Source organism: Pelodiscus sinensis, chromosome 7 (genome assembly GCF_052426305.1).
Source record: "Pelodiscus sinensis isolate ZL-2025 chromosome 7, ASM5242630v1, whole genome shotgun sequence".
In the NCBI taxonomy this organism is placed as follows: domain Eukaryota; kingdom Metazoa; phylum Chordata; order Testudines; family Trionychidae; genus Pelodiscus; species Pelodiscus sinensis.
Window position 1 is genome coordinate 58697507 of NC_143058.1, and position 26278 is coordinate 58723784.

The 26278-nt window shown below is 44.3% G+C and overlaps 2 protein-coding genes across 3 annotated transcripts in view; both read left to right on the forward strand.

The window, feature by feature from the left end:
• The window catches only part of MPP4 (MAGUK p55 scaffold protein 4), a 39067-nt gene extending 35754 nt beyond the window's left edge, over positions 1–3313 (forward strand). The window contains exons 20-21 of the mRNA XM_089779808.1: positions 701–835; positions 2884–3313. Coding sequence (XP_089635934.1) covers positions 701–835; positions 2884–3075 — 327 coding nt within the window. The 3' untranslated portion in view covers positions 3076–3313. The remainder of the gene's footprint in view (positions 1–700; positions 836–2883) is intronic.
• A 1886-nt stretch (positions 3314–5199) lies between these two features.
• The window catches only part of TMEM237 (transmembrane protein 237), a 35758-nt gene continuing 14679 nt past the window's right edge, over positions 5200–26278 (forward strand). Inside the window, exons 1-8 of one of the 2 annotated variants that reach the window (XM_075933867.2) lie at positions 5200–5347; positions 7327–7358; positions 10668–10678; positions 11376–11432; positions 12692–12805; positions 16725–16845; positions 21715–21875; positions 25839–25962. In XM_075933867.2, coding sequence (XP_075789982.2) covers positions 5318–5347; positions 7327–7358; positions 10668–10678; positions 11376–11432; positions 12692–12805; positions 16725–16845; positions 21715–21875; positions 25839–25962 — 650 coding nt within the window. In that variant the 5' untranslated portion in view covers positions 5200–5317. The remainder of the gene's footprint in view (positions 5348–7326; positions 7359–10667; positions 10679–11375; positions 11433–12691; positions 12806–16724; positions 16846–21714; positions 21876–25838; positions 25963–26278) is intronic. The other variant, XM_089779809.1, reaches the window with a different exon arrangement.

Sequence of the window (26278 nt, forward strand, 5' to 3'; positions counted from 1 at the left end):
ACAACTTCCACTATGAAGAAGTGTGCTGCTCCAATCTACCATGAAGGCCATGGTATATGCATTGATGTTTCATGTGCTCTTGCTACCTTTTGAGTTTTTCTTCTTGTCCATTTCTTTGCCTGAATTCAGTACTCAAAGGAAACAAGGAAATCTGATTTTGCCACTGTGGCAGAACATGCTGATATTATTTACTTTGTACTCATTGGTTTTTGAACTCACCCTGCTTTTCACAACAGATTACAAATACTACTTACAGTGATCAGTTGACATCAATGATTGTATCACTGCATAGAAAGAAGGCAATAAAAGGCAGACTGCCTTGCAATACATGGAATGTGAGAATCAATCTTTCCCAAAGGCAGCCCCAAAACCAACACAGTTTTGAGCCTCTAAAAAGGAATTACAGTTGAAGATTTAAAACTCCCATGAAATGTAGCTGATTGTAACCTTTTAATGGCAATGTTATATTTTTATATTCATTGTACTCTTATTAAATGGGAAATTTATTTTATTGAATGGATTAGTGTGGTGTACTTGCCAACCAGTTTCTGGGTTAAGGATTATTAGTGAAATAGTTAGCAGTTATTTTTTAATAAAATTACTGCAAGGTCTGGAAATGATGGTACACAATAGGAATAAAATATGGGATGAATACAACATATACATTGTAATATAACCACTATCTGATCTTAACTTGAAGGGTATCCAAATGGCTCGGACCCATGAACTTAAACCCTATATTATGTTCATCAAGCCACCCAGTGTGAGCTGCATGAGACAGTCTCGGAAAAATGCCAGGATCATTACAGACTATTATGTGAACATGAAATTCAAGGTGAGATTCAGAGAATGAAAGAGTTGCAATAGATTGCATTGATTTTGTTCAGTCAAAACCTGTCACCTTCCTGTGTTGTATCAGTGTTTTAAAGGACCCTTGTGTCTTTGATCTGAAATAAATCAGATCAGGTGACATTCAGCACATGTTGTGAAGCCTCTCTCTCTTCCTAGGGGTTTGGAGTGTAAGTGGAGTTTAGAGGGCTGGGAATGGTGCCTGGGACTGGGCTATGTGGTTATCATGGAGGAAATCTGCTTTCTGTATTTAATTTTATGTGTGTTATTTTGTCTGTATTTTTAGTATATATCCAAGGTGTTTAGACCTCTGGGTAGGCACTTTCATGTCATTTACATTTAAATTTTGTGGAATCCTCTTCCTTCAGTGCTCTGAGTCCCTTTTCCTAGAGACACCAGCTACAGAGACTTCAAACAAAAGCATGGTTACTGTGTTCTGCATAGGATGCATTCCTACTTATGTTACAGTGCCATATAAATGCCTCACTTTGTACAGACACTTAACAAAAATTAAACAAGAGATTAAAAATAGAATGTCACATTCGTGTCTATAATTTTAAATCTTCAGTTTGATCTTCATTGTCCAGCACTGTATTTTTTTTAAAATGTTCTGAGGACTGCCTACACGCCCTTGTCCGTCATGTTGGCTGTGAGAGGGCATTGTAATTAAATAGCTTAAAAACCATGGAATTTGTGGAAATATTGCTGATAAACTGAAATACAGAATAGGAATATAGCTGTGGCAAACTGATCAGACCACTGGTCTATCACATCTGGATCCTGTAACATTAGCTAGTACAATGACAAATGACTTCACCTGCACGGCATCTAGGCAACAACACAATCCAGCACATGGAAGTAGAGGAAAACTTATTGTAAACTACACAAGCCATTGGTTGCATTTCAAAGGCTTAGAATTTATTATCATTGTTATGACATGTGTAACTTAGAGTTGTTGTTGGTTATCAGTCAGAATAATTTGTATTGGTGTTAGTATTTACAGACAGAGACAATCCTCAGCTGGTGTAAATTGACACAGCTCCTTTGAAGTCTCTAGAGCTATGCCAATTTCTACTAGTTGAGGATCTGGCCAATGCTACCATTTTCCAACCAGTAGCTACTCTGAAAAGATGTACAAAATAACAGATCTTGGAAGCTCTGTGGAATTTGTAGTAACTTCAGTGAGAGCTTCTGCTGGCAGAGGGTTTGCAGAATGGCATCTCACTGAAAATTACCTACAAGAATTCCCTCTCAAATATAAAATTATCATACAGGGGAACAGGAGCGGCCTGAGGCTGGCTGTGGCAGCTGGTGCCCTAGGCGGAAGGCGCAATTGGCGCCCCCGCCTGCACGGTTGTCAATGGCCATGATGGCACCCTGTAGTCCCGTGACGACATCATTGGGCGCCCAGGCCCGCAGCGCCCTAGGCAACTGGTTAGTTTGCCTAGGTCCACGGGCCACTCCTGCAGGGGAACTTATTACAAGAAGCGTGGGGTTTATAATAGGACACACATGCAAAGTCTCAGCTTGACAAAGCCCTGGCTGGGTTGATTTAGTTGAGATTGGTCCTGCCTAGAGCAGGGGGCTGGACTTGGTGATCTTCTGAGGTCTCTTCCAGCTCTATGGTTCTATGATTCTAAGTGGATACATAGTAACTAAGTTTTTGAAGGGATGCCTGCAGCACTTCCTGGGGGAACCATGGTCTTTATTTATAATAATATTACTTTGTATTTCTATGCCACCCTTTATTTCAAAGTGTTTTATAAATATTAACAGCCTCCCTGTGAGGTAAGCAGTAGCCTCATTTTATGAATGGGGACAGACAGGCTAAGTGTTTTGGCCAAGGTCCTGTACTGAGTCAGGGGCAGAGCTGGGAAGAGAAAATCAAATTTCCTGGCTCCCAGTTCTGTCTTCTGGCCACTAACCCTAGTTCTCTTTGGAAGAGTAGAAAGTGAAAACTTAGATAAACCTATTCCCATTCAAAAGCATCCCACCTGAAATGATAGTTTTATAGGTCTATATTGTTTCTTGCAGGAGGAAGACTTGCAGGAGATGGAGGATTCTGCTAAGAAAATAGAAGCTCAGTTTGGCCAGTTCTTTGATCAAGTGATTATAAATGACAATTTACAAGAGGCCTGTTTGCAGCTGCTGTCTGCAGTCCATCAGGCACAAGATGAGCCCCAGTGGGTCCCTGCTACGTGGATATGTTCAGACACTCAACCATAATGCTGAGAAGCAGGCAGCTTCACAAAGATTATATCTTTTACCTCAAGAACAATTCTGTCAGGATTCTAAGAATATAGCTTTGTGTAGGAGAGATTTGGCAGGGGGATTAGGAAAAAAGCTATTACAAGATAATCATGCTGTCTTCATTGTAGTTCTTAGTGTAACGTGATTGCTTAACATTAATTTTGTACCCCCAAAATTATTGTAGTAACTCAGAATGACAAAAATAAAAGATCTATTTTCTTGCATGTAGTTGTGTGGTCTAATCATATCTGTGTCTAAGTGCTTACCATACCTCCTTTTTGTTAGAGGCGTATTGATTTTTATGATGCTTGTGTATTGCCAAAGCAAAACCAACAAGTCTGTTATACACTTAGTAGGTTGACTTCGTGCACCAAGGGAGAACGCTTTATAAATATATTATTTTGCTGCATGCTTCTGTCCCAAGCATGTTTCTTTGCTGATGTTTATTTTTAAATTAGTTACAGGTTTAATGTAATTCGCAACACAAATGACTCTAGAATTCACATTCATTCACCTTTATAATAAAATTAATTTTCACAGCTATCAAATGCTGACAGATATCAGCTTTGTAAAAATTCATCACTAAATGTAATGATGATCTTGTTCATAACATGTTAGCAGAAGCAATTGACAAGAGTGGGCATATCAATCTAGACGCAAGAGCAGGTTAAGGGCCTGGTACTGCAAATGTTTACCCACATGATTAGTCTAACTGAAGTCAAATCAGTGAAATTACTTATGTGTCTAAGACTGCATCCTTGGATTCTAGGTCCTTTGGTTGCAAGGGTTCCTAAACACAGCAATGAGCAGGAGTGGCAGATGATGTGCACAATTGATTGATGGCAACATTCTGCTTCTAGCCCAGGATTTAGAAATGGGATTCATCATTAAAGGAGGGAGAGCTGCTGATAACTCTGACTCCTGACTCTTTGATGTATCTTGGCTGACACTATTTGTAATCCATTGTTATCCACTAGAAGTAAATGTGTATTATTCCTGATAATGAACAGAAAGATTAGAGGGTTGAAGCATTTATTTTAGAAGTTTTACTTCCAAAGCTATAGAAAGCGAGAGTAGAGGTCTTCAAGTGGCTACTTGCCTTATGCACCTGAGTTTTCTACTGTATTGCACCAGTCATTCACCATTACAGGAAATACATATACCAAATGTTAAGGCTATGTGTGTGTGTGGGGGTGTCTTAATTCTAATAGAAAAGATTCTGGGTTTATCTTTTCCCTGTGCACAATTCTTAATCTACTAACTGGATCAGCCAAAATTTGTGTTGATATTAAAAGCATATTTTAATGCAATGGTAGAGTTGGAAAATAGTTGAATTTGACAAGCCACAAAGAATTCTTTCAGACCTTCCTGGTCAATCCTGCATGTTGTCCTTTGAGAGTATGTGTCATTCAGTCATTGAATAAAGAGCCTAGTTACATATTGGGAGTTTTGTTTAGATTGTTTTAGAACTGTGCAAATCTATATTGTTTTTTGTTGGTCTGAATTTCTGTTGCTGGTTCAATATTTTATATCTATACTAGTATGGTTCTCTAACTGCACCAGCCTGTACAAACATGTCTTTTTCCTGCTGATCGTTCCTGCCCAGGATTGTGGAGGAACCTTGAACTGACCAGAGGGATTGCACATGAACAGGAGCTAACAGGAGTGGTAATAGAGTAAAGGCTCCCAGTGCAGCCATGCAAAGTTCAGGGCATCCCCACTGTAAGTCACCTGGTATGCATCCATTGCACACTAAAAAGCTGAGGACACTTGTAGGAACTGATGCACTAGAAGTCCTCCCGTTCCCAGCTCTTAAAACATGCAAAAAAAAAAAAAAAACCCTCAAATTTGCGCCACTGAAAGTCAGCCAGGAGGGGGAATTCCCTGCTTTAAATTGTTTCTCTGTAAGTCCAATTTTTTTGGACTGTACCTTGGACATCGAGCGAGGAAGGGGGCGCCGGGAGGGGGAGGGGGCCGCGGGCCGCTCCGCACCGGTACGAATCTGCACAGGGGCAGGAGCGATGATCCGGCAGCCGCCCCGGGACTCGCCCAGCCGGGGGGGGGGGGGTCGGAGCCTCACGCCGATGCCCCCCCCCCCCCCCCCCCGGCTGCGCGGGCTGGACCTAAGCGCGGGGGCCGTGACGCGCCGCCCGGAAACCCTGCCCGGCAGCGCCCGCCCCTTCCCGCCCCTCGGCCTGGGAGACCAGACGGGAGCGACATGGAGACCCCGCCGCAGGGAGCCCGCCTGGTGAGGGGGCCGGGGGCGGGCGGGGCCTCGGTGTGGGGGGGGCGGGGGGGAGTGGGGGTGGGGGTGTGTGTGAGGGGGGGGGGGAGTGTGCGGGATGGGGGGGATCGTGGGGGGGAGGTTTCTCGGGGGGGGGGGGGTTTGAGTTTCGCGAGGAGCCTTCCCGCCCCTGTGTCCGTGCCCCGCCAGGGCTCTCGGGCGGCGGGTGATGCCCAGGGGCTCTCTGAGGCCCCGGCCCGAGGTGCCTGTTCAGCCCTGCTAAGCAACGGCGTTAAACAAATCCGGAGCCTGCCGCCGGGGCGGGGCAGAGCCGGGGCGGGGCGGGAGGCTGCAGTTTCGAGGCTGTTCAATGCACAGACCAATCTGGAAAAGTCTTTTTTTTTAAAGTCCTTTCAGTAAAGTTCTGCACCTCACTGGGGCTAGACACCATGGCCGCTGGGGATGCAAGTTACAGGGTTAAGTCCGCGGGTGGGATGTAATAGTGTAGCCGATTAATCAATTAACCAATAAGCTAAAGTTTCTAGGTTAATGCTATAGACTACACGCATTTCCCTCCCCTCCCTGCCAGTACATTTTTTAGCAGGCTGGCCAACGGTTAGAGAAGAAGAGCCAAAATAGTGGTGGACAGAGTGCAAAGAGCCACTGGGGCGGGGGGAGTTGTTTAGCCCCCCCCGCCCCCCAAAAAGGCAGCTGTGCCAGGAGGAAGATAGATGCTGGTATTTTGTCCCAGGGAGGGGGCTTCAGGCTGGACAGTATTGGGGTTGGGTGGAGAGTTGAGGTGCTGGGACGCCATGCACATCCCCCCCCAACCTGATCCCCCTCCCTGCCCTTCCCTCCTCCAGAGCCAGGCATCTCCCCCCTGCTCTAACCCAATTCCCCTCCCCTTTCCTCCCCCCTGTGAATAATGAGAACTTGGATTTCTAATTGCAAGAAGCATTAGGGACCCATTGCTGTTCCGTTTGGAAAATTGGTGGCAAAACTCCCATAGACTTAAATAAGAGTGGTATCAGAGATAGCAATGTTCATGTCCAACTAATCCAGTCTATCAGCAGCTTATGTTTAGTGCAGAATTAGCTGAGGCCAGAGCTGTCACAGTTGGATTTAGGATGCTATTCAGTGTCTCTCTCAAAGACTGGCTTTGAATGGTATGGGGAAGAAACAGGTGGTGAGTTCAGTTCTAAGGAGCCTTGAATTACATTATCTGTGCATTTTTTAAATTGAAATAAAGTCTTGGGAGCATGGGGATTTTTTCCATTGTCCAATTCACTTATTTAATACAAAATCTGAATCTAAGCTACCTCGTTTTTTCTAGGCAAGAAAAGTGTCAGCTATGCTTCATCTAGCCTGTTAATAAAAGGTTTTATTATTTTGAAGTTTAAATTTTGATTTGACCTCAAGATCAAAATAATTTGAAAAAGTTGTGTTTTAATACACATTTTTATCATGTTAGACTTCTTTTTCAATTATTGTTTAAACTTTGAGTATTTTTCTCTAATTGTCTCTAATTAATTTCACTAATAAGTACATACATGTCTTCATACTATATAATATGCAAGTATGTTGATATTAAATACTTAATTTTTGATAGTCTCTTTTAAGATAATATTTTCAATAACTGACTGGACTGATGAATTAACTTTCCTCTTTGTGTAATTTATTATAAGAGAAACAAAAATATTTAGAGAATAGCTACATATGCTTTTAAAGTGTCCATAGTGTCTCTCTAAAATACAGCACATATCTGAATTTAGACATTGACATCAAATGTGCATATCCTCATAGCACCTTCCATCCAAGAATCTCAATGCACTTGTGTACATTTATGTATGTAATGTTCAGAATTGCCTTTCGGAAGATTAATATATGTTGGATGTATCAGTCATGCTTGGAACTAGCTGGCTTCTTTGAAATGGCTTAGCAGGGGCTTAGAAGGGAGGTGGTTTTATAACATACTAATGGAAGATTTCTTTTTTAAATTTTAGCGCCCACCCCGTGCCCTTCCCCCAGTTCCAAGGTAAGATTATTTGATTCTGTGAAATATGGTCATTTTTTGCACTTGAATGTACTTAAAAGTTGTGAAAGTAAGAAAAATTAGCTCAGCAGAAATCTCAGAGTTCTCATAGATTTTAGTGAGATTTTACTAAGTGTCTTAAACCAACAAAAAAAACTTCTTTGAATTCTGGGTAAACAAAGTTTAAAATAAAATGAAACTTGCATTTGTGAAGCTATGGGTAAGTCTGTCAGCACTTTCATTATAAACCTAGCTTTATTTCAGTTTTGTATTTCACCACAAAAATTTGCAACATACTAATGTTTTTCTGTGCTGCAAGGCTAAATTTTATAACTAATTTTCTAAAAAGATTTATTTGGCTATGAATAACTTTGTCCTTTGACTTTCCAGAGCTCTTGAAGTATGGGATGCTTATTTTCCAGTCATATAGTACAAAAGACATTTCTTGTTGTCAGTAGACTGGGAAGCAGTTTAATTCATATTGTTTCTTCTGTCATTCGAAAGGGGAAAATGCATCAAACCTTTTAAGACTACTTCAGTCTCAGTAGCTATTCTATTCTCAACCCCTTGTTCTCCTTTCCTGGCCCTCACCTCATTCTTTATTGCTGGGAATGCTGTCTCTGATCTATATTTTAATTAGCAAGTGCTTTAGGGCTGAGACTTTTAAAAATCAGCCTGGCACTTAGCACATGGAATAGGGATGTAAAAGGTTAACCAGTTACCTGGTAAGAGAGAGACTTACTGGCATACTTAATGGGTAACCGGTAAATGGACCCTGCCCAAACTCTGGTGGCAGGCCAGACCCAGCCAGAGCAGCCTCCTCCCTGCAACACAGAAGGACCCCGGTCGTGGTGGGCTAGGCTGAATCAGATCGCAGCTTGTGGAGCAGTGGGCATGGCAGGCCAGGGCAGGACTCTGCCCACGGCAGGACAGCTAGGCTGGAGCAGCTGCAGGCAGTCCCTGCCTGGAGCAGCCCCTATCACACCTAGCAGGTGAGATCCCTGCCCCATAGAGACCCCAGCTGCTCTGTACCAGCCTTCCAATGGTTAACTGGTTAAATTCTCTCTATACAGGGAGTCCCCGAGTTACGCGGATCCGACTTATGTCGGATCCGCAGTTACGAACGGGGCTTTTCTCGCCCCGGAGGACGGGAGCGGCGGGACGCCCAGATGCGCCACGGTCCGCCGCCCCCGTCCTCTGGGGCGAGAAAAGCTGCTCCCCGTCTCCCTGGTCTGCAGGGAGATGGGGAGCAAAGCCTTGGAGCACGCCTGCAGCGGGACAGCCTGGACGCGCTTGAGCTGTCCCCCTGCGGGCGTGCTCTGCGGCTTTGCTCCCCGTCTCCCGACCAGCAGACCAGGGAGACGGGGAGCAAAGCCGCGGAGCACACCCGCAGCGGGACAGCCCAAGCGCGCCTGGGCTGTCCTGCTGCAGGCATGCTCCAAGGCTTTGCTCCCCGTCTCACTGCAGACCAGGGAGACGGAGCAAAGCCATGAAGGACTTGGACGGTCCCGCCACCCCCGTCTCCCTGGTCTGCTGAGGGGGGGTGCAGCTAGTGCCCCCCCCCCAGCAGACCAGGCTTTTCTTGCCTACCCCTGGGGTAGAGCAGCTGGGGGCTGCCGGGTTGGTCCCGCAGCGCTGCTCCGGACCAACCCGGCAGCACCCCAACTGCTCTGCCCCAGGCGTCCCCAAGTCAGCTGCTGCTGAAACTGACCAGCGGCTGACTACAGGAAGCCCGAGGCAGAGTTGCTCTGCCCCAGGCTTCCTGGAATCAGCCGCTGATCAGTTTCAACAGCAGCTGACTTGGGGACACCTGGGTTTCTTAAGCTGAATCTGTATGTAAGTCAGAACTGGCGTCCAGATTCAGCCGCAGTTGAAACTGATCAGTTTCAGCAGCGGCTGACGCCAGTTCCGACTTACATACAGATTCAACTTAAGAACAAACCGACAGTCCCTATCTTGTACGTAACCCGGGGACTGCCTGTATATGTAAAAAAAAGTGTCCTGTGTAATGACAGCATGACATCACGTCACTCTGCATCCCGCCTGCCTCCTCCCTCCCTCTCATTTCCCCAGTGCTTGGCTGCCCAGAGCATCCCCCCTCCTCAGAAGGGGCTGAAGCCACAAGCCGCATGGCCTTTCTTCTCCCACCCTCCTGGTGCTCTGGTGGGGGACCGAAACTGGGAGCTGCGTGGCTGCTCCCTTCTCCCCTGTCCTGGGTGGGGGATAAAGCCACGGACCTTTCCCCTTCCCAGCCTCCTTTGTACATCCCCTAGGTTGGAGGGAGAGTGGCAGCTGGGGGGTGAGAGAGAGCTGGGGTGGGCCCTCCCCTGTGGCCATGGGGAGGTGGAGCTGCTTGGCTTTCCTCTTCCCCTCTCCCCAGTGCTCAGGGGGGAGAGCCACAAGGCCTTCCCCCACCCCAGTACTTCATGGGGTGGGAAGGAAGCTACGCAGCCTCCCCAGGGCTGGGGGGGCGGGCAGGAGTGGTGCGGCCTCCCCCTTCTCTGGTGCTTGGGTGGAGAGCCCCGTGGCCTTCTCTGTCCCCCTACTGGTGCTCGGGGTGGGGTGTGACTGGGAACTCCTCAGCTTCCTCTCTCCCTGGTGCTCCCTCCCCTTCTCTCCCTGGTGGCCTGGGGAGGGAAGAGGAGGGTTGGTAAGAGTAGTGAGCAGGGGGGGTGCAGCCCCCTAGTAATTTTAATTGTTTAACCAGGTAACTGCTTTAATGGGTATTTACATCCCTAGTGTGGAATAAATAATTAAATCTATGTATACCATACTGATGCAAAAGACGGAGAGGGAATGATTCTGAGGGTTCAATGATCTGAGCCAAGACTGATTCTGATTAAAGGAAAGTCAGATGGTTTTTACAGTATCATAAGTAAAAAAAATCCTCTTCAGTGTCTTGAGACATATGTACATGATCGCTCATAAACACCATTGAGGGCTCTGAGTATTTTTATTAGCTCCTTTCTTCATTGTCATGTAACTTCTCTGATAAGTTTGTCAGACAGACAGGTTCCAATTAAAAAGCCATGTAAAATAAAAGTTTTAATCTCATGAACAGCTAACATAAAAAAAACCCTGTATCTAGTCACAAGAAGCAAACAGACTATGGTTTTGTGTGTGGCTAAGCAGTCTTAATCATGTCATATTCAAATGTCTGTAAAGAGAAATAGGGTTCATGGGAGGTGGATCTTATAAGTTCTGTGACACCATAAACCAATTGTGTTGTATACTCTTTAACAGTTCTGAGCTGTAACTGTTTCAAAACTAATATTCTTTCTTTTCTGACTTTGGAAAATCTTGGATCTGAAGTGGAAGCCAAGGTGAGTTTGTTCAGTGTTAAGTGCTGTGCATGGCTGCTATTCTATTTAACAGTTCCTAATGACTTCTGTTGCTACTATTTTTAAAGCTTAGTGCTCCAATGTAATGTTTTGCATAAAAGCAAATTGCCAACTGTTATTTATTTTATTTAGTGTTTTGTGTGTCAAGAGTTTAGAAAGTGCTTTATGCGTTAGAGTGGTCAGTTTGAGACAACTCAAAGGTGCCGTATTTTCAGAGGGGGAGTTATTTAGCTTAAAAAAGAAAAGAGTCTTTAAAAGTCACTTATTGTGCAGGCCCTGTCTCATAGCTGCTCTTCTCTGGACTTTTCCATTCTCTGCTACATCTGTCTTGATGTGAAGTAACCAGCGTTAGACATTATGCTCTACATGAGAAATTTTTTCTTTGGCACATCATTAGATTAGTTTCCTTTTTTTAATGACCATGCTATACACATTTTTAAACATATATTGAAGTCTGGGTAGGTTTTTTATTTTCTTATATGTCCCTACTCCTTGCTATACTCTTCCTTCTACTTCCTGTGCTGATGGGGGTTGTCATGGTTTATGTAAAAAGGGGACCAGGAAACCCTAACTCTCTTCACCTCCAAAGGGACTTCTCTTTCTGGATTGAGGTGGAGTTGTTAGAGAGCATGGATTCCTCCATAGTGTGTAACTAGTGCTTTTATTTTACATTCTACAGATGAAATTCCACTTAGTCATCCAAAAAGAAAGAAACCCAAAGGAAAAAATGCACTGGGTAAGAAGCTGCCAAGAGTGAAAGATATATTTGGAATGCTGGAGGAACTCTGTACTGTAGCCAGAGGTGTCTCTCTTCCTCCTGACTGGGGTTTTTCTGGGCTGCGAAATTCCTTCCATACACTGTGATTCCCTAGCTAGTCAAATTCCCTTAGCAGGCCTGCTTTGCTTTCCCCGAAGAGGCTATGAACATATAATTTCCTAGGTAGATGTTATCACCCAGTCTTTTCTGAACAAGCACATATATTTTTATAGTGACACTATTATAGAGAAAACATATTAAAAACAATAAAATAATTTCACACATGGTAATAAACTTACCAGAGGTCACCTCATGGGATTTTCTGTGATTATAAGTTTTTAATAGTTGTTTTCACAAAACAAGCACCCCTATACATTGGTTAGCCTTTCCTTCTTACAGCCTCTGAGTCTTCGATCTTCAGAAACTATAAACAGGTAATAAGTGAACCAGTGGATATCTTCTTAGGGCATAGTTTCAAAAAGCTGGGTCCCAATGTGGAGATTTGCATTTCCCTTACGCTATATATTTTCTAAAAAACTCAATTAACTTTGTTGGTCCTGAAGGTTCTGTCTTTTCTGTTATGTTGTTTAAAATAATCCTTTGATGCACCTAACATTTACCAGGGTTTCGATAATCTATTTCTCTGCTCTGGAAATGCTGTAATTCCACAATAATGCATAAACTTGCATTTATAGAATAATGGACTCTTAAATGCAATTCAATAAGATCTCTCAAAGATATAGTAGGAAATTGCTATACCTGTCACTGTTTTTTTAATACACTGTGGGTTTTTTTCTGAAGTGGTATTAACTAGAAATATCCTAATGCTAAACTCACTGAGTTTTCCCCCTCCATTCTGGATATTGATAAAGCAGCAAGTACTGACACAGCATTGAAAAATAGCTTGATTTTTTTTTCTTGCTATTTTTTCTCTTCCTGATTACCTCAGTTGCTTGGGTTCTTGAGAATAGACAGTCATTCACAGCCATGATATACTTTTCAAATAGTAAAATGATCGAAGTGCTCCGAATTCTGAATGGACTCAACACAAATCCAAATAGGGATATAAATCCCATTTAATCAGGCAGATGGATTGTCCACAAAGTATGTTCCATTGAATTCCACAAGGTAGCTAAACAGAGGGAGAGGACATATAAAGTGCAGGTATGCCTTAGTTGCCTTCCCAGGAAGACTTATCGTATCATTGAACTCATTTTTTTTCCTATCTTGCTTTTCAGAGGGTATTGTTCATGCAACTGTCCGTCGACCATCTGAGAGTAGTGAACCTCTAACACCTGAGGTTCAGGATGCTCCACCGCAAAGAAAACGCAAGAAGAAGAGAATGCCTCCTGGTATGTGGAGAGTGACAGAAAGGATGAAAGATGGATTTAGGCCTGGCAGCATAAAGTCTCATTAGCTCACTTCTTTAAATTTCTGTTTCTTAATCTATTAGAAGTACATCTAAATTGATGACAGGCCCAAGTCTTCACTGACTCCAGGGAGTTATACCAGAAAAAATTCTTGTCAACAAAGCATTAAGTTGAGAAGTCCAACTCAAATGTCACAGGGTTCTGGATATTCTACTGCAGTGATAACTCTGCCATCTTGCACCTATGTAGAATCTTCTGTTCCTGTTTATCTTGTTAAATATGAACCATATTTTATTACTGCTGCTAGGTTTTATAACCTAGGCAATAAAATATATGCATATATAATGTGAATTGAGGCCAAATCAGTATTCTAGTTGAACTTACATTTTGTAATTTCCTGAGTGTTTAATGTTCCAGTGTTTCATTATTGCTTTTTTAAAAATTTGAATGCTCTAATTTAGTCAATCATTAAATCAGCAATCTTGTAATATTTTTTAGGATATTATATTATTCAGGTAGCTATTTTCAGTCCAAAAGAAACACATTGAGGTATCTGGATCTGCTAAAAGATTTCAAGTACAGTAAACTTCCGATAATCCGGCACCTTTAGGACCCAGGGGGTGCCTGATTATCAGCTATGCCGGACTATTGGAAGGGGGGGCTGTGAGGGGTCTGGGGTGGGGGTGGGGATGTCACCCCAGACTCTTCATAGCTCCCCCTTCCGATAGTCCAGCTCTGCCCCAGGCATCCCCGATTCAGCCGCTGCTGGTCAGTTTCAGCAGCGGCTGAATCCGGGAAGCCTGGGGCAGAGCAGCTGGGGTGCTGCCGGGTTGGTCCTGTAGCGCCTGCCCCTCGGCACTGCGGGACCAACCCGGAAGCACCCCAGCTGCTCTGTCCCAGGCGTCCCCAGAGCAGCTGGGGTGCTGCCAGCTTGGTCCCGCAGCGCCAAGAGGCGGCACTACGGGACCAACCCAGCAGCACTCCAACTGCTCTTGGGGACGCCTGGGATAGAGCAGCTGGGGTGCTGCCGGGTTGGTCCCGCAGCACCCAGGGGCAGGCGCTACGGGACCAACCCGGCAGCACCCCAGCTGCTCTGCCCCAGGCGTCCCTGATTCAGCTGCTGCTGAAACTGATCAGCGGCTGACTCCAGGAAGTTTCAGCAGCAGCTGACTTGGGGATGCCTGGGGCAGAGCAGCTGGGGTGCTGCCAGGTTGGCCCTGCAGCGCCACCCCTCGGGCAGCACTTCGGGACCAACCCGGCAGCACCCCAGCTGCTCTGCCCCCGGCTTCCTGATTCAGCTGCTGGTCAGTTTCAGCAGGAGCTGAATAGGGGAAGCCGGGCGCAGAGCAGCTCCAATTGTCCAGCAGCCAGATCCCTTCCGGGTTCCTGATGGTGCTGGACCATCAGGAGTGCCGGAGCATTGGAGTTTTACTGTATAGTGAAAATAATAAAATAATATAAGAGCTTTGATTATTTCTTTGAGTGAAAAATAGAGAATAGCTTTCCGGATTTAATATTTTTGATGAGATAAACAGCACACGCGGTCCTTACTGTTGCTTTGTAAACATTTTCCACTGGAAACACTGGAGACATTCCACAGAGATTTTAACAACCTACACCCCACCATCAATCTCAGCCTGGACCATTCTACACGAGAGATCCATTTCCTGGACACCACAGTACAAATCACTAATGGTAAATTAGACACCACTCTCTACAGAAAACCCACTGCCTCATACAGTTACCTACATGCTTCCAGCTCCCATTCAGAACACACCATACGATCCATCATTTATAGCCAAGCCCTTCGATACAACCGCATCTGCTCTAATCCCACTGTCAGAGACCAGAAACTTCAGGATCTCTACCAAGCATTTATAAACCTCAACTACCCACCCGGAGAAATAAAAAAGCAAATTGAAAGAGCCAGACGAATACCTAGAAACCATCTACTTCAAGACAGACCCAAGAAAACCAACAATAGAACACCACTTGTCATCACCAACAGCCCCCAACTTAAACCTGTCCAACACATTATCAATAAACTACAGCCTATACTGGAACAGAATACTAAACTCCGAGAGACTCTGGGAGACAGACCCATAGGCTATGTCTAGACTGCAGGCTTCTTTCGAAAGATGCTCTTTCGAAAGATCGCGTCTAGACTGCGCGCGGATCTTTCGAAAGAAAAATCCGCTTTTTCGAAAGAGAGCACCCAGCGAGTCTGGATGCTCTCTTTCGAAGACGGCCTCTTTACATTGAAGAACGCCTTCCTTCGAAAGAGGAACTTTCGAAGGAAGGCGTTCTTCCTCGTGAAACGAGGTTTACCGCCATCGAAAGAAAAGCCGCGTTCTTTCGAAATAATTTCGAAAGAATGCGGCTTGAGTCTGGACGCAGGGGAAGTTTTTTCGGGAAAAGGCTACTTTTCCCGAAAAAACCCCTGAGTCTGGACACGGCCATAGTCTCCTATAGACAACCACCTAACCTCAAGATGATTCTTACCAACAATCACAGGACATACCACACTAATCCCAACCCTGGTACCTTCCCTTGCAACAAACCCCGTTGCCAGCTTTGTCCACATATTCACTCTGCTGATACCATTATTGGACATAACCAAGTGAGTTATAAGATCAAGAACACATATTCCTGCGCATCCAGAAATATAATTTATGCTATCATGTGCCGAAAGTGTCCATCTACTATGTTCATTGGACAGACGTCTCAGACACTTTGCCAAAGGATCAATGCCCACAAAACAGATATTAGACAGGATCACAAAGAAAAAACAGTTTCTTGCCATTTCAGCCAGAAAGGACATTGTCTCAACGACTTGATTACCTGCATCCTGCTTCAAAGACCTTTTCAGACCACACTTGAAAGAGAATCCTATGAACTGTCATTCATGCTTAAATTCGACACTTTACACTTAAGTTTAAACAAAGACATTAATTATCTTACCCATTACAAAGATAGCTTCCCCAATTATCACCTCTAATATCAGTAGCTCACAGACATTTACCTCCCCTCCCCATTCCCCTTCTGTTCTGAAATTTGATTTGTCCTTTTCATATGTGTTCATTTTTTTAAATTGTATCCTTTGGTATACAGGCAGTCCCCGGGTTACGTACAAGATAGGGACTGTAGGTTTGTTCTTAAGTTGAATTTGTATGTAAGTCGGAACTGGTACATATTGTAGGGGATACTCTAGCCAAACATTTCTCCAGAGCTCAATTTTATTCTCCCACACCTCACTTCCCTCAGTCCTTTATTCTCAAGCTGAGGTGTCTGCTGAGAAAAGCCGCTCCGCGTCTCCCTGGTCTGCTGGGGGCGGGCGCTAGCTTCGCGTCTCCCTGGTCTGCTGGGGGGAAGCAGCTAGTGCGGGGTTGCCTCACCCCGTTTGTAAGTAGGGATGCGATGTAAGTCGGATCCATGTAACCCAGGGACTGCCTGTATATGGTTGTGACAATTTTCTTCCACTATTTGATCTGAGGAAGTGGGACTGGCCCACGAAAGCTCATCACCTAATAAACCATCTTGTTAGTCTTTAAAGTGCTACATAGTCCTGTTTTTTGTTGAAAATGTTGCTTTGTAAACATATAACACTTTAGTTTACTGGCACGATACTACAGCACACAATCACTGTTCCTAAATTGCTAGCTGTATATTAAAAGATAAATAGGTTAACAGTTGTCACAAGATTAATTGGAAACATTACATTTTGGAAGAGGAGAGCAATAGGTGATCCTGTGATAACATTTTGCATTAGCCAAACCTCAGAACACGGTGCTTTTTAGTCATAATGAATGCCCTATAGTTATACAAATGTCATACTGCATGTGTTTCCTGTTCTGTTGTAGCTTTCAGACAGATTATTTTTGGTTTTCTTTTAAATCTTCAGAATCTGAGACCTCTTTCACCCAGCAGAACATGCCCAACACATCCTTTTTTCAGAATGGAAATGGCATGGATCCCCAGCCCTCTGAAGAAACAGTGATTCGTAAACCCCGGAAAAAAACAAAGTGAGAACTTCTAAGGTGCCTTATAATTCTTACCACCAAATACGTATGGTAATGTGTTAATATATGCTAGTATATAAGCTTTGATCCTGAAAAGACATGACATGCCTAGAACTACTCACGGTATGCAAAGATAGCAGGTATCTAAATGTAGTGTCAGGGACTAATTTTGTTTTTTAAATCCATGTTCATAGTGAATGCTAAGAACTTAATATAAGAAATATTAAGGTGGGTTTTTGCAATATATTTATTTATTGATTTAAAAAAAATCTACACAACAGTTGTGAACATTGCATTTATATTATAATGTTTAAGTTACCGTATATACTCGAGTATAAGCCGACCCGAATATAAGCCGAGGCACCTAATTTTACCACAAAGAACTGGGAAAAAATATTGACTCAAGTATAAGCCTAGGGTAGGAAATGAGGCAGCTACTGGTAAATGTAAAAAATGAAGATAGATACCAATAAAATTACATGAATATTTATTTCAAAGAAAAACAATAACCTCGCTCTGTAAGTGGAAAAGGGGGTCAACAAAAACAATATGGTATCAAAAATACCGTAACTCCCGCTCAAAGTCCTCCCGCCAATCCAATGAGCCCCTGAAGGGCCGCCTGCAAGAAAGCGCCCAGCGCCAGCACCAGTCACACACAGGAACAGACGCTCGGACACTCGGCCCAACCAGCTCAGCCCCCGCCGCCCCCGCCCGGACCTTTCCCAGGCCAGAGCCCCTCTCGGCTGCTCCCCGAGCCTCCCTGCCGGCGGCCCCGGGGCGAGGCCACTGGCTCCGAGCAGCACCTGCGGGCGCACCCGCAACCCAAGCGGCCGGCAGAGGCTCCGAGCGCCCCGCGCAGCGACGGCCCCCGACACACGGAGCCCAGCCCGCTCCCGGCAGCGCCCCCCGCCCCGAGCGCCTCGGTTACCGGGGCCGGAGCTCCGGGCTCACGCGGCTAGACCCGGCCGGCGGCAGAGACGCGCTGAGCCCGCCTGCGAACAGGAGGCTGACTCGAGTATAAGCCGAGGGGGGGGGGGGGGGCATTTTTCAGCACAAAAAATGTGCTGAAAAACTCTGCTTATACTCGAGTATATACGGTACTTAATTTAAACCTTAAATTAGTTAAATTAAACTTAAGTTACATACAGTTGCGTCTCGATTATCCGACCTAAATGGGACTGGAGGATGGTCAGATAAAGGAAATGTCGGATAATACGGAAAATTCTTTTAATACAGTAATTAATTTTATAAATTTGAACTTTGTAATACCTTGCAAGGTCCAGTTTTAAACCTCCTGAATCTGCTGCCTTGACCAGCCCTTGTATTTCTCCCCAAACGGGAGTAAGATCCAGGGCTCTGCCTTGCGGCAGGAGCACAGCCTTCGCCCTGCACCACTCCATGTCTCCTGACGATGATGTGACGCAGGGCAAGGCGCTCGCCACTTTCCCCAGAAACAGAAAATGGTAAAAAAGCTACTTTGCTGACAGCAAATTCTTCAGCCACAAGAGGGAGCTGCAGACTTGCTAACCAGAGCTCCCGCCCAGCCCTGGAACAGAGGAAAGGGAAAGGGAAAGCAAGGACAGCTTTCCCTGGAGCTCTTTGCCATGACATGACATGACAGGTGGTACATCGGGTAACATGGAATGTCGGATAAATCAAGGTCGGATAATTTTGACTTTACTGTACATTTAAAAAAAATAGATAATATAGTCTATCTCTGCACTAGAGTGCTTTAATGGTATAAGAATACCACTATATCATACTGGCGGAAGAGACTCTAGTGTGGATTCAGCAATACTGGCGAAGTTGTGCTTTGCACTGGTATAATAAAACTACTTCCTACAACTAAAACAGCCTAGACTAGTAAAAGTGTGGATTTCTGCTAGATTCGAACAACTGTGGAACAATGGTGGTCAGGAATTGCACCTTTTCACACCCTTGATTGATATAGGTAGGAGTCTTTAGTGTGAATATAACCTAATAATTTGATTTCTGCTTTTCTTTAACTTTCCCTCCTATTTCTTAGCTTTGTCAGAACATTATATTGGTTATTTATTTTGTGTCCATTTCCTTCAGCTTCTGAACACTTTAAACACTTTTGCTTCTCTTTCAGCCTAAAGATTTTAATTTCTTTAGCCCGTAACTTATTTGTTCTGCATTGTTTTCTATTACAATAATCTTTTCATGTCTGTCTTTTCCCACATCAGTAATTTATGTAGTAGTCAGGAGTCACCATTATAGTGCCTTGACAGGTCTTCTGCTCTGTCAGGCTGTCTCTTTCAACAGAGGGATGTAAATTAGACACTTTGAAATTGCAAATGAAGCGGGGATTTAAATATACTGTGCTTCATTTGCATAAGCATGTAATGGCTCTCTTTCGAAAAAGCGCCATTTTGAAAGTAAAACCGTGGTCTAGGTTTTTTTTTCGAAAAAGCCTTTGCTCCTCAAAAAATGATCTTTCGAAAAAGCCTGCCATTTTCAAAAGAACCGGAACGAGACCATTTTACTTTCGAAATCACCCTTTTTTGAAAGAGCACCATTATGCGATTATGCAGCTGAAGCGCAGGATATTTAAATCGGTGCTTCATTTGCAATTTTGAAGAGTTTAATTTACATCCCTCTGTTGAAAGAGGGATGTAGTCTAGACACAGTCTCAGTGAGAATAACTACTTGACTTTGTGCAAGTAATCAACACAGCAGACTCCAAGAAAGCCCCCAAACACCACAAAATCAGATGATTGAAGGTGCCCAGCCAGGTTTATTGTCAAACGAAGTACAGTAGTAGTTGTCAGTAGAATCTACTGAACCACTATGCATATGTACTCCCTGACAATGGACCCAGTTCAGTCAGTGAGACCTCCCACTGACCCCAAGGCCAGATAAAGACAGTCCCTCCAAGATATCACTTTGTATACAGATACAAACAAGTTGCATATCACTCCTGATGTATCAGTTATCACTTTCTGATGTTACTTAGATATCACCCTGCACCTGGTGTTTTGATCAAAACGTCTCTATCCATCATTCTGTCATTTTAGACTCTGTCCTAAACCTGGGTGGGAATGTCCCTGTTATCTGTGGGGAGTGAGTGGGAACCAAGGTCCTTTTTAATGAAGTGTTACCACCATCCTTTTGGAATGTACTTTCAGTCTCATTTACTGTTTTACAGCCCATATCTAATACCAGTTACTGTTCTATACCTGTGCCTATTACCAGTTAGTGTTTTACACTATCAGCCCTGTTCATGCCAAGTTCTGTGAGCAGGGGCCTGCCTCTTGCTCACAACTTAGCTTTGCTTTATACAGGCAGTCCCTGGGTTACGTACAAGATAGGGACTAGAGGTTTGTTCTTAAGTTGAATTTGTATGTAAGTCGGAACTGGCTCCAGATTCAGCTGCTGCCACTGAAACTGACCAGGGGCTGACTACAGGACGCCAGAGGCAGAGTTGCTCTGCCCCCAGCTTCCTGGAATCAGCCTGATCAGTTTCAACAGCTGCTGAATCTGGAGCCTGGGACAGAACAGCTGGGGCGCTGCCCGGTAGGTTCCCACAGGACCAACCCGGCAGCACCCCAGCTGCTCTACCTGAGGCGTCCCGCAACAAAAGCCTGGTCTGCTGGGGGGGGGGCACACTAGCTGCACCCCCTCTCCCCCCCAGCAGACCAGGGAGACCCGAGCAAAGCCGCCCAGGCGGCGGGACCCCCGCCGCCTGGGCGGCTTTCCTCCTGTCCCCCTTGTCTGCTGGGGGGGTCCAGCAAAGCCGCTGGACCCCCCCAGCAGACTAGGGAGACCGGGAGAAGCTTTTCTCACCCCGGAGGACACGGGTGGTGACCCGCCGCCCGTGAGCTCCGGGGCGAGAAAAGCCCCGTTCGTAAGTGCGGATCCGACATAAGTCGGATCCGCGTAAGTCAGGGACTGTCTGTATTAGCAAAGTCTTGACCATGGTTGGCTAGGCCTCAGGCCTGTGTTACATGGGTTTATGTTTCAGGTCCTCATCTTACTGACGTTTGTCACAAAACAAAACTAAAATAATAAAACAGGCATTGGGGATTAGCTTGATTATGGTGATTTTATGTTTAGGGTTGTAAAATTTCAGTTAAGTGGCTAATTGAATAGTCAATAAGGGTGCTTCTGTCTTTGAAGTATAGCAATGATCCCAGGGCTGTTGCTACATTTCAAAGGCAAAAACACTGAGGGGAGCATGGAGCCAGCAGGGGACTCAAGCAGTTCCCCACTGGCCCATTGCTCTCCACAGCGTTTCAAAGTGGCAATGCCACATGGAGCTTGAGGTCAGCTGGGGAGTTCCCAGCTGTCCCCAGGCTCCGTGCGGCGCTGCCCCCTTTGAAATGCTGCAGGGAAGCAATCCCTTCTTCTCTTCCCCCCCATCCCCGCTGCCTCTTTCTGATAGAGGCGGCAAGTGGGAGGAAGTGACTAGTTGATTAGAATGTCGATTAGCCACCAGTCATAAGAACATAAGAATGGCTGTACTGGGTCAGACCAAAAGTCCATCTAGCCCAGTAGCCTGTCTACTGACAGTGGCCAGCACCAGGTGCCCCGGAGAGGGTCGACCAAAGACAATGATCAAGCAATTTGTCTCTTGCCATCCTTCTCCAGCCTCTGACAAACAGAGCCATTTCTATCCCCTGGCTACTAGCCTTTTATGGACCTAACCTCCATAAATAGTCATTCACATGCCTATTTAGGCCTTAATCATGAAAGCAATTGCATTCAGAAGAAACTTTTATATTTGTGAGTAATCCATACTATTCATACCAGTAAAATCAGGCATATGCTTAAGAGTTTACACTAGTAGACCATTAGTCTTTAAAGCTTTAGTCATTGTTCTTTCTCTCTTCTCATATCCCGAGATGATAGGAAGACTCGGCTAGCAGAAGTGCAATGTTCCAATGAACTCGGAGTGGAGGAAGAGGACATTATTGAGGGTGAACAAACAAAAAGACCAGATCAGCAACCTATGTTTGCTGCTCCCACTGGTGGTAGCCAGCCTGTGAGCAAAGTGTTCGTTGAGAAAAATCGTAAGTAATTTCTCATTCTTTTAACTTCAAACATTTTTAGTAACAATGAAAAAGTTAATACTGTTTAAAAAAGAGTTGTCCAGATATATATTTTTTGCTGAAATAGAAATTACAACATTAAAACCACTTGAGCTTGTAGCCTTACATACATTTTAAAAAATATATCTCATTTCTGCAGATGTGTAATTTGGACTTAAAATATATCATCGTGTATCTGAAGGAAAGCATTCTTTCTAAAAATGGCATGCACCCCAAAGTTAAATTCATGGAATGCTAGAATTACTGTTGTGCTTGTCTTCACAGAAGTCCCACAAGCAGTAGTTTTTTAATCACAGAGTCTTCTGACCCTGATCCAAGCATGTCTAGATGATGTAGATTTGTTTAATAAGTATTTTCAGTGTTGCTACCTTGGTAAGAAATTTTAGGAGAAACATAACTATAAGGAAGACCTGTTTGTTCATATGCTTTCTGAATACATGGGATTTCTAAAGTGTGGTCTGCATTAGAAGGTCTTACTGGCAAAACTTTATTCAGCAGAGCTCTGCATGCATCCACCCTAAACACTGAGTCCAACCAACAAAGGTCTGAAATTCTGCTGGCAAAATTAAACCAATTTTCCAAATCATATAATTATTAGTATAGTAATGTAGGGAGAATGCCATACAGAAATAATAGAATAATAGAACTGGAAGGAACATCGAGAAGTCATCAAGTCCAGTGCCTTGCGTTGATGATAGGACTATGCACCATCTTCTATATCATGATCAGCCCTGACAGGTGTTTGTCTAACCTGCTCTTAAAAATCTCCATTGGTGGAGATTCCATAAACTCCCTAGGCAATTTATTCCAGTGCTTAAGCACTCTGATAGGAAATTTTTCTTGATGTCCAACCTAAACCTCCCTTGCTGCAATTGAAGCCCATTGTTTCTTGTCCTTTCATCAGAATTTAAGGAGAATAATTTTTCTTTCTTCTCCTTGTAACTTCCTTTGAGATACTTGAAAGCTGTTATCCTGCCCCTTCTCAATCTTCTCTTCTCCATACTAAGCAATCCCAGTTCTTTCAATCTTCCCTCATAGGCCATGTTGTCTAGAGCTTTAATTATTTTTGTTGTTCTCCTCTGGACTGTCTCCAATTTGTCCACATCTTTCTTAAAATGTATCCAGATCTGGATACAATACTTGAGTTGAGTCCTAATCAGCACAGAGTACAGTAAATACCTGTGCCAGCAAATGTGGCCTTCCGACAAGGATCCCACAATGCAGCTGTCCCAGCAGCTGTGACGTCTCTGGTCAAATTTTTGAACTCTGCTAAACAGGGCTTGCAATGACTAGAAGCCTGCCTCCCATTTAAATATGACAGCAGGTTTTGCAAATATTTCTTAACCTGTCTACCATCTCAGCAAGCACTCTTGTATAAGCAGGATGCGAACTAAACCTTGGGCTGCTACCTGTTCCAAGAAAAAGATCCTGAATTCCCTCAGTCTTTGAAGGGGATGGAGCAGTGCAGGCAGAGCTCTGTGTTCCCACAGGGATCAAGATGATATTGGTCAATATACTGATATTGCAAAGGAGATGCAGAAGCAGCAGGGCACAACAAAGATGAGGGCTTGTGCCAGGCAAAAGAGAAGGAACTTACCTTTTTCTTTTGTATCAGAGGGGTAGCTGTGTTAGTCTGAATCTGCAAAAGCAACGAGGAGTCCTGTGGCACCTTATAGACTAACAGATTTATTGGAGCATAAGCTTTCGTGGGCATAAGCATGCATCTGACAAAGTGGGTCTTTGCCCACGAAAGCTTATGCTCCAATAAATCTGTTAGTCTATAAGGTGCCACAGGACTCCTCATTGCTTTTTTTAAAAGAAAAAGGAAGGCAACAAAAAGTTTGACACTGCTCCCAAGAGCTGCTGATAATATCTAGAGGTCTGTGCCACGCAGAACATCCACAACTCAGCCACCAGTGACAGAGGGCACTTTGCATGTTATAGATCAGGGCACCCTGGAACTGCAGACCAAAGAGGTGCTTTCTGAGGAGGGGTATGTGGATGATCCACGGCTTAAACCAGGACCTCTTTGACACCATCTGAACCTACAGAGCTAGCTGATCACTGACGACAGGGACAGGGACTCGTGAGGATGTAATTTACTGCCCCTGTTAATCCACACCATTGTTTTACTTTCTCCAGGGCCCTCTAGGAAGGGGAGATCACTACCTTCTGACCCTCTCAGATTGGCAACCAACTGTGCACAGACCAGGGAAAAAAGGAACTCTTAAAATAGCCAGTTTATTTCAAGTGCCTGAACTGTCAGTAGTAAGTGATACAAACTGAAAGAATCAGGATATAGCAGTCAAAACCATTTCCAAATGCATACTTTTGCCAATTCTTTTGCTGGCAATGCTTGACAATAACTATGTACAATTCAATTCACTACAAACAGAAAAAATACTTGCACTGACTGTAAGCGACACACAGCCCAATAAGTATCGGGGGTAGCCATGTTAGTCTGAATCTGCATAAACAAGGAGTCCTGTGGCACCTTGCAGACTAACAGATTTATTGGAGCATAAGCTTTTGTGGACAAAGACCCACTTCCTCAGATGCATGCATGAATCTGACAAAGTGGGTCTCACGAAGTGGGTCTTTGCCCATTAAACTATAAATCTGTTAGTCTGCAAGGTGCCACAGGACTTCTTGTTGTTTAACCCAATGAGTGAACATTTATGCTATGTGATTTTGCAGAAAATCCATTATGAACTGATTGGATGCAGGATTTCAAATCTAAAACATATTATTTACATCAAGTTTAGAAAAGGGATAAAACAGTGGGAGGGGAAAGAGGGTTTTGACATGGGCAGGTTCACTTGCTATCCAGATGTCCCAGGGGTCTTTTACCACTTTTGGAAAAGACCATTTATCTTTAGCTTTTTGGTCCCCAGTAACATGTGAGTAGTTTTGGACATTTCTAAGTGAGAGGCATTTCTCTCATCATGGTAGAATAACTTTTCAGAGTACTCTGTCAAGACATCTTGAGGATCATCACTGTCATGTACTGAGCTATAAGAGAGGAGCAGGGAACAGAATCAGGAGATGTGCCCCATTTATCACCCCACCATGGTTAGGAAATTATAGATGGATTCTTCCCTACATATTGCTCAGAGTCACAGTCCAGTGCAGCAGGATGTACTTAATGGCCTTCACTCCTGAATGTTGGCCGTCCACAATGTTGCAGCCCTGAACTGATTATCTACTGACAGATAGCAGTCTGGGATTGCAAGCTTCCAGAAAGTAGTTGCTGTTTTTCTGCTATTGATGCATCTGTCTTTCTCATGTTTCTGCACTGCAGGACTGAGGTGAGCTCAAAACATAACTCCAGGAATTCTGTGGGTAACCCCAGGTTTTTATCACAATCTGGTCCCATCATTCAGTGCTGAGAACCACAGCTCCTGTGTGCAGCTGGTCAGTGAATATCTAAAGGATGGTTGTTTTAATTCACTATCTATATCATTCACTCCTTGGTATCCCCATTACCTGATGAGTTACTGAGATTCCACACATATCAAAGAATCACCTACCTTGTTCTTAAAATAGAAGAGAAATTCTTTGGTCTGTGCAGCATCTATGTTTTTGGATACAAGACATGGAGGGACGTAAAAACAGTTCCTAGATATCCCACAATATAATGCTGATATCCCACAATATAATGCAAAAATTTCCTACTGCCAGGTGGTGGTGTGGGGGACGTTGGGTTGCCCTCTTACAATACATCATATCCTTTCCTGATATTATCTAATCCTGAGGACACATTGCTTTGGTACACATGTGAACACGCTCTGCTGAAATAGCTATGTTGGTAGCAGTATGCCAGTAAAACGTTCTAGTGTAGAGAGAGGAAAATTATTTCTGCAGCACAAATAATAGGAAGTAGTAACAATCTCTGTGATTGAGTAAAGTTGTTACTCTTTTTAGGGCGTTTCCAGGCAGCGGACCGCACAGAATTGGTTAAAACCACAGAAAACATTGATGTGTTTATGGATGTGAAGGCTTTATGGACCACCAGGGATGTGGCACTCTCAGTGCACCGTGGTTTCAGGTATCTGATACGTCAATATTTTGATGAAGGAAAAGGGGCACTAGTGTGAAATCCATTTCTTTATCTCTTTGGGGAATGCTTTTAAAGAGAGCACCTCTGTCTACCTTGTAAATATCTCTTTTTGTCTCTTTGGCTAATGGAACAAATAATGGACGAGTGCAGAACTGAATAACAGCAAGCTTTTCAATTGAAGGATTAGCCCTAAACCAGGCATGGGCAAAAGGGCCTCCGCAGGGCTGCATCTGGCCTGCCAAGTGGATTGATCTGGCCCGTAGAGGCCCTGCCGCTCCTTACTTCCCCAGGCCAATTAGGGCCT